This window comes from Frankliniella occidentalis, unplaced genomic scaffold (assembly GCF_000697945.3).
Source record: "Frankliniella occidentalis isolate FOCC.00 unplaced genomic scaffold, Focc_3.1 Scaffold151, whole genome shotgun sequence".
NCBI lineage: Eukaryota > Metazoa > Arthropoda > Insecta > Thysanoptera > Thripidae > Frankliniella > Frankliniella occidentalis.
The window spans coordinates 260,497-267,623 of record NW_026267278.1 but is presented as its reverse complement, the minus strand read 5'-3'; the positions used below and the strand labels follow the sequence as shown (position 1 = coordinate 267,623).

General features: G+C 45.9%; 5 protein-coding genes across 5 annotated transcripts in view; 2 read left to right on the top strand and 3 right to left on the bottom strand.

Moving 5' to 3' along the window:
- LOC113206698 (chitooligosaccharidolytic beta-N-acetylglucosaminidase) overlaps positions 1-7,127 on the top strand; it is a 24,716-nt gene that overhangs the window by 14,564 nt on the left and 3,025 nt on the right. The gene's annotated exons all lie outside the window — the stretch shown is intronic.
- LOC113206699 (uncharacterized) overlaps positions 1-7,127 on the bottom strand; it is a 17,539-nt gene that overhangs the window by 9,142 nt on the left and 1,270 nt on the right. The window lies entirely within an intron of this gene.
- LOC127750198 (chitooligosaccharidolytic beta-N-acetylglucosaminidase-like) lies at positions 904-2,605 on the top strand. The gene is made up of 3 exons (XM_052271136.1): positions 904-1,010; positions 1,152-1,364; positions 1,453-2,605. Exons 1-3 carry the CDS (start codon positions 919-921, stop codon positions 2,165-2,167), a joined length of 1,020 nt encoding a protein of 339 aa, XP_052127096.1. The 5' UTR covers positions 904-918; the 3' UTR covers positions 2,168-2,605.
- On the bottom strand, positions 2,342-5,046 carry LOC113206696 (CDK5 regulatory subunit-associated protein 3). Its single transcript, XM_026422903.2, has 10 exons — positions 4,881-5,046; positions 4,520-4,694; positions 4,201-4,439; positions 3,852-4,122; positions 3,636-3,742; positions 3,387-3,527; positions 3,154-3,300; positions 2,859-3,067; positions 2,602-2,773; positions 2,342-2,526 (listed from the first exon to the last, which is right to left on the bottom strand). Exons 1-10 carry the CDS (start codon positions 4,884-4,886, stop codon positions 2,455-2,457), a joined length of 1,539 nt encoding a protein of 512 aa, XP_026278688.1. The 5' UTR covers positions 4,887-5,046; the 3' UTR covers positions 2,342-2,454.
- LOC113206726 (L-aminoadipate-semialdehyde dehydrogenase-phosphopantetheinyl transferase-like) lies at positions 5,168-6,838 on the bottom strand. Its single transcript, XM_026422947.2, has 3 exons — positions 6,443-6,838; positions 6,222-6,326; positions 5,168-6,135 (listed from the first exon to the last, which is right to left on the bottom strand). Exon 3 carries the CDS (start codon positions 6,104-6,106, stop codon positions 5,222-5,224), a length of 885 nt encoding a protein of 294 aa, XP_026278732.1. The 5' UTR covers positions 6,107-6,135; positions 6,222-6,326; positions 6,443-6,838; the 3' UTR covers positions 5,168-5,221.

Genomic DNA, 7,127 nt, shown 5'->3' with positions numbered 1-7,127 from the left:
GTTCGGGCTGTTGTAGGGCGCAGACACTTGCCTGTTTCTTTAGACACTGGTGCCACTTGTCCCTCTCCTCGGTGGCCGAGCGCCCCTGCGAGTGGTGGGCGCCCCCACCGGTCAGCTGCGCGGCGCTGGCGGTGTCTGCTGAGTCCAGCGGGCCGAGGGAGACGCCCATGACGAGCAGCAGCATCAGCAGCGCCGCGCTCAGCATCTGGATGGTGGCCATTGTTCTTCAACCTGATCAATACCCGCAGGGAGTGGCGGGACGTTCTGGTGGCTCCTGAGGCTGCGGACGACTGTGGACTCAGCCCGATGCGTACTACACGCCTCCACTGGCTGCTCACTCGCGGGGTCTGGTCGGTCTGGTCTTGGTCTGGGTGGCCTGATAACGGCACGAGTAACTTCCGACGGTCCATACTCGCTTCGAGGAAATCCGTCAGGAGGAAATTAATTCAAACAAGAGCAGTGTGGAAGAATGCGAGTACGCCCCCATTTTGGGGAGTGCTGGTCTTGCGTGGTAGAGTCAGGGCGGGGAAGAATGTGACCTTTCACGTACCTTGGTCTTTTCCGGCATATTATTTATTCAGTTGGTAACCCCTATTGCTTTTAGAGTATGAAACATGGTCTCATTAAAGAAATTATGTCGTAATTTGCATGACGCACTCTATTGTCTGAAGGAAAAGAGATAACGCGCGCCTTTTCCTCTGCGTTCATTTCGGGGAAAACTGCGATGCGGGGGAGAATGAGACAGCCGACAACCCAGCAAACAGCATAGGAAACCTCGGTCTAGAAAGTACATCCGTTTCTCAGATTCATTCGATTATTCGACAAATTACGAGAGCTCGGCGCCTGCGATACTCGGGGTAGGCTACCCCGCCGTACACGCATGTACAACAGGGAACATTTTGCCTACCATCAGGCGCTATGAGACCTTGCATTGGCGTCAGCGTCGCCGAACCCACACGGCGCCGGGCGCAGCGCCGGTACACCGAGAAGTACCTCACTCAGAAAAATCAGTAAACACCCTCAAAAACATCAGGAAAAAAAAAGAAAATTTCAGAAATATCTGGAATATTTTGGGAATATTTTTCCGTGTGGACGTGGAATATCCAGGTAGTCCATCCCTTTAGCCGAAATACACTATTTTTCGTCGCCAGGTACGCGCGGGTGCGCGGGGTGCGGGTGCTGCTGGAGGTTGACGCGCCGGCGCACTGCTCGGCGGGCTGGACGTGGGGCGAGGCGGCCGGGCTGGGCGCGCTGGTGCTGTGCGCCGCCAAGCAGCCGTGGCGCAGCTACTGCATCCAGCCGCCCTGTGGCCAGCTCAACCCGGCCAACCCGTCCGTCTACGCCGTGCTGGGCGCCGTGTACAGGTGGGTGAGGGGCGCTCGCAGCGGGGCTCGAGCGGGGGTCCCTGGAGTTGTGTTGCAGGACGCCACACTGAACCCGTCTGCCCGACAGGGACCTGCTGCACGCCCTGCCGCCGGGCGAGTTCTTCCACCAGGGCGGCGACGAGGTGTTCCTGCCGTGCTGGAACGCCTCCAGCGAGGTGACGGACTACCTGGCCGCGACGGGGCGCGGGCGCGCCGAGGCCGACTTCCTGAGCTTGTGGGCCGAGTTCCACGCCAGGTCGCTGGCCGCGCTGGACGAGGCGGCGGGCCGCGCCGACACTCCCGTCGTGCTCTGGAGCTCGCACCTCACGCGCCCGCCCCACGTCGACGGCTACCTCGACAAGAGCCGGTACGTGATCGAGACGTGGACGGAAGCCGGCGACGCCCTCCCGGACCAGCTGCTGAGCCGCGGCTACCGCATCATCATGGCCGCCAAGGACGCCTGGTACCTGGACCACGGCTGGTGGGGCCGCACGGCCTACCGGTCCTGGAGGACGGTCCGCGACCGCCGCCTGCCGTCCGCCAAGGGCAAGGCCGGCGCCGTGCTCGGCGGCGAGGCGGCGCTCTGGGGCGAGCTCACCGACGCCACCACCCTGGACGCCAAGCTGTGGCCCCGCGCCGCCGCCCTGGCCGAGCGCCTGTGGGCCGACCCCGCCGAGCCCAGCTCCGCCCCGGGGGTGGAGGCGCGCTTCCTCGCGCACCGCGAGCGACTCCTCGGCCTCGGGGTGCGCGCCGAGGCCGTGGCGCCGCAGTGGTGCCAGCTGCGGGACGGCGAGTGCACCTGAGAGGCTGGCGCCCACCGAGTACCTGAACGTGCTTTAATCTGTGATTTAGTAGTTATATAAGATGAGGACTTGATTCTTTTCAATCTAATCTTAAGAAAGAAAAGTAAACAAATTTGTCGCGGAACCGAAAACTGGTGATAAGTTGCACCAAGAAAATAAGAAAAACGAAACCTATTTCATACCCCATCCGATTTAATGGAATACATGGCCTGCGCTTACCAAAATGTTTGGTATGTTCCAATAAAGATCAAAATTAAAACAATATTTATATTTAAAAGATAACAAATTTATAAAGTGTTTACACCACCCATTATGTTCACTGGACGTCCCTTATATTTCTTCGAAATATCTTCTTCAATCTGCAATCAAATTTTATAAATGAGTAAAATTTACATCATTATTAAAACTGTTGGTTCTTTTCATAACCATCTTACCTGACTCTGCAGTACTTTTGTTTTAGAAATAACTAAGTCAAGCTTGGGACGCAGATCTCTTGCCAATTCTCCATGTTCCACCCGTTTTTCACGAACTCGACCCTGCAGAGCAATGCTCTTGTCAACTAGACTCAGCTTCTGCTTCAGTGTGACAGCAAGATTATCTACATATCTGAAATCAATCAATAGCATATAAAACTCTAAAAGGCCCTCTAACATAAAACCTTGGTCAATAAAAAAATGTTTAAATATATTACCGTGGAGAATGTCTAATATTGTGCAAATGATACAATGTTGGATCATTTATTTTGGTGATCATAGTCTGAACAGTGGTGAGCATTTTTTGAACACTATCAGTAGTCTGAACTTGCAGAAATGATTCAGCATTCTGAAGTTGTGCCAAAGACAACAGATCATTTCCACCAGACTTCATTTCATGGAGACGCATTTTCAGGAAAGATTCAACCTGCAGCCATGATTGGATAGATTAGATTAGAAAGCACAAGTACTTTGTTGAAATAAAGCCTATAAAAACAAGATTGTAAACTGTACCTCTAATAGGTCATTGACAAAGCTTATTCTTGTGACAGGGTTGTCAAACAATGCTAACGCATCACTTCCAGAAGCTACTCCCCCTTCAAGTCCACCTCCTTGAACTTCAATTCCACTCTCCTCTAAAGAAATATTGAAATCTATTTCCTAGGTACAATAGGATAAAAGCATTAAACTCAAATAAATTAAATGAAGAACAAATGAGACAAATTATGATTCTGATTTGAACTCACATCTCCACCTGAGGTATTCTCAATTAGAATATCATCACCAGTGCCCCAATCAATATCACCTGTTTCTAGCTTCACATCCTCACCAGAATAATCTGTTTCTACTTTTATATCACCAAAATCAATATCATCTCCAAAGTCAATCTAAAATAGTAAAAACAACATAAATCAAATAATTAAAAACAAACCACTGCAACAGATATATAAAGACTACAAATATATATTAAAAACACTAAAAAAATGGGTACACACATCATCTTTTTTTCCTTCCTCTTCATCAGCAATATTCATGCGAGGTTCCTCTACTCGCAACGGTTTCTCCTTGTGAATCCACTCATAAGTGGTAGTATTACCATTTTCTGAAAACAAGGCCATAGTTAGAGAAGTAAACACAATTTTTTTCACAGAAATGTAGGGTACAAAGTTTTTAATCCAATCCAACATGATTGACCAACACCAATATCTTACCAATCATAAATAAAAGCAATGGAATAGAGTCTCTTTTATGGTCTGATCCACACATAAAATGCATGAAGGCTCGGTAAAATTTAGCAGCCTGATCTAAAGAAGGTAATGCCTGTGCCATTCCACTATAAATCTTGGGAAGCTCATGACAGCGCTCTACAAGCTCTTTCCGGATGCTTTTCCCACTAATGCCCAGTTTTTGACATGAACTATTAAAATCATTTCGTGCTGAATTCTCCTGCTTCTTCAGTTCAGTTTCTCTTCTGTCACACTCCTGAAAATTATTTGCTTCAGTAAGACAAAGCCAAATTTATACTGTGGTAGGTTTTGGTAAGCTGATGAAGTTCCTTACACTTTGCATCTGTTCACACTTCGCGATTTGCTTCTTGATGCTTGGCACCTCATACTGCACATTACGGCAGAGCATTTGAGCAGCTTCAGAGAGATACACATTGTCTTTTTCATACATCCGAACAATTTCTTGCCAATCTTTCATTCTTTGAGAACCATAACGTCCAAAGACATTTCGACTATCAGCTTCTGTTTCTTTCAAAATTTCAATAATTTTTAAGCAGTGAAAGTAGTTAATATCTGGAAGACAGAGGAAGAATTTTAATTGACGAATCCATAAAGTTGAAACTAAAATAAACGACAATTGAAAAGAAGGTTACAAGTTCCAGATAATAGGCGGGCAATGCCCTCATGGACAGGCATGTCTTGGATGGCATTGTTGATTTTCTCTCTGATCAATTGTACCTGAGGCTGCCAGTCTCTTATACAGTGTCGTCGACTCACCAACCAGTCCGGTAATTTATTAGTGTGAATATCGATGGGAATGAATTGGTCCTGGGAAGCAAAACGTAACATGAACACGTGAGGACATCATAAAGTTACCAAAAGCTCTTCCCTGAAGTAGTAGAACAAAACTCAGCCTTAAAACAAGAAAGTTTTTGACCTGTTATGAATTTTAAAAGGAAGAGTGTAGGCATGTCGTAAGCTAGAAGGTTAAAACCAATGACTAGATCGTAATACCTGCATTGTCGGTGGATTTCCCTAAAATGAGAGCAACTCTGTATGTCACTTCAGATTATAGAAAGAGTAATTAGGAGGTCCTGTTGAAATATGACAGCTAATTTCCGACTAGGATCAGTGCCGACAGCTGTTTATTTTGCCAACACACGAACTCTCTATCCTTCTCTGTCGCACTACCACTTGTTTACATATGAGAAATTGAGAGGTAAGATAAACGCGCGCCACTTTCAAAAGAAATCTATTTTATGAGGTGGGAGGAAAGCTTAGGAAAGTGAGATCAAACGAAATAAAGACTTCCGTCACATTTTTATTACAACAGTAAAAAAAGTAATGTTTCAAAATCAATTTGTTTCATGAGCTCGTGACCAATCAGCTTTCTTCATGAACGTTTGTACATAGTCAACATCAGGTGGCAACAGAGGAACAGCCTCCTGAATGAGTTCAGACCACGATAAGGTAGTAAAAGGTACAGGTTGAATATTTGTCATAGTCATGGTATTAGAACGAGTTGAGAGAGCTACAGACACACAGTGTAAAGGATCTAGTAACCACTCATGGAAAAGCCAAGTTGAGTTTGGAACACCATCTAATTCCAATACAGTATCAGTTGTTGGTTTATCAGCGCTCAAGATTGGTGTATTAATTTTGAAAGAACAGAAACGCATATCAGTACGAACTCCCAAACCAGTGCCTTTGCAATAGCTTTCTTTCAGGCACCAATGTCTAAAAAATGTAACAGCCCTCCTCTCATCAGAACTATGAGATAATATTGAGTTCCATTCATTGTTTGAACATGTTTTGCTCATGAGGCGAAAAAAATCTTGTAGCCCACGACCTGTCTTCCGCTTGAAATGCATAACGTCAATTCCAACAGTTAGGTCGCTATCAACCTCACCAGCAAGGACTGTATAATTTCCTTGATGGGAAATGTTGAAGTCCATTTTCAGCATTTGGTCTCTAATGGCTGGACGACCATGTTTATCTCTAAAGAACGTTACTTTATCATAAGGTTCACCTGTAGCTAAGTGTGCTAGTTTCCTCATCATTAAAGTTCCGGCCATACTAGCCTTGGCGTCAGCTTTAAAAGCAAACTTGTTAATTCGCTCTTTATCCTCCAAAGATATACATCTTGAAGCAAGAAGCCACTCTTGTTCTGTTGGCTCCCAGGCTCTGGTGTTGACTGCCCATCGTATGCTCCCACGCAAAGGCACTGCTCCACCCACCATGTTGGGAGATTTTCAAAGTAAAGGTTGCTCTGGGAATGGATGAACAGGCAAAAATCAGAGATGGTTACAATAATAATGACAGATATTATTAAGAAAACATCAAAGAAACACTCACTCTCTTATTTAGCCTAGGTATGCTTTCGAAAATTCATTGAGAGTGAAGACAAATCAAAGAGACACCAGGATATTGCGAGACCAGTTCCCAATTCAAATTAGCAGACTACATACATGATTGTCAACCCAGCAGACGATCGGTTAGCGTACATGGAAATTTTTCATTTGTACTGACAACAGCTTTACCAACCCTCCGAAATCCTTCTTTCATTACCAACATACCAGCACTGAACACATTTGCTGGACTCCCCCTAGTTCATTCATTCCTGTTTTCCTTGTTTTTAAAGCGCTATCTCTTTAAGAGATTTTGGGACGAAGGAACGAACGAACGAACGAATGGACGGACGGGACGGACGGACGGAACGATTCAAGTATTTGCAAATGAAGGAGCGAATGAGCGTTAAAACATCTGTAATAGATACAGAAGGACGATAGATGATGATCTACAGCACAGGAGATGAACTGCTGTTGTTTAATTGCGGTATTTGATTCGTTGCACTTTGCTCACTTTGCTCTAACCTCATTCCTTCAATTTCTCATACCACTGCTGGTGGGCGGGAGAAATTGAAGGAATGAGGTTAGAGCAACCTGCAACGACTCAAATACCGCAATTAAACAACAGCAGTTCATCTCCTGTGCCGTAGATCATCATCTATCATCCTTCTGTAGCTATTACAGATGTTTTAACGCTCATTCGCTCCTTCATTTGCAAATACTTGAATCGTTCCGTCCGTCCGTCCGTTCGTTCGTTCCGTCCGTTCGTTCGTTCCTTCGTCCCAAAATCTCTTAAAGAGATAGCGCTTAATAATCGGCCCGCATCGTCCCTTTGGTGGCCAGTAATCTTGACATATATGCGTGTCGACATGGGAACACAATTGAAAAATCAATAAAAATAATACATTCCGAC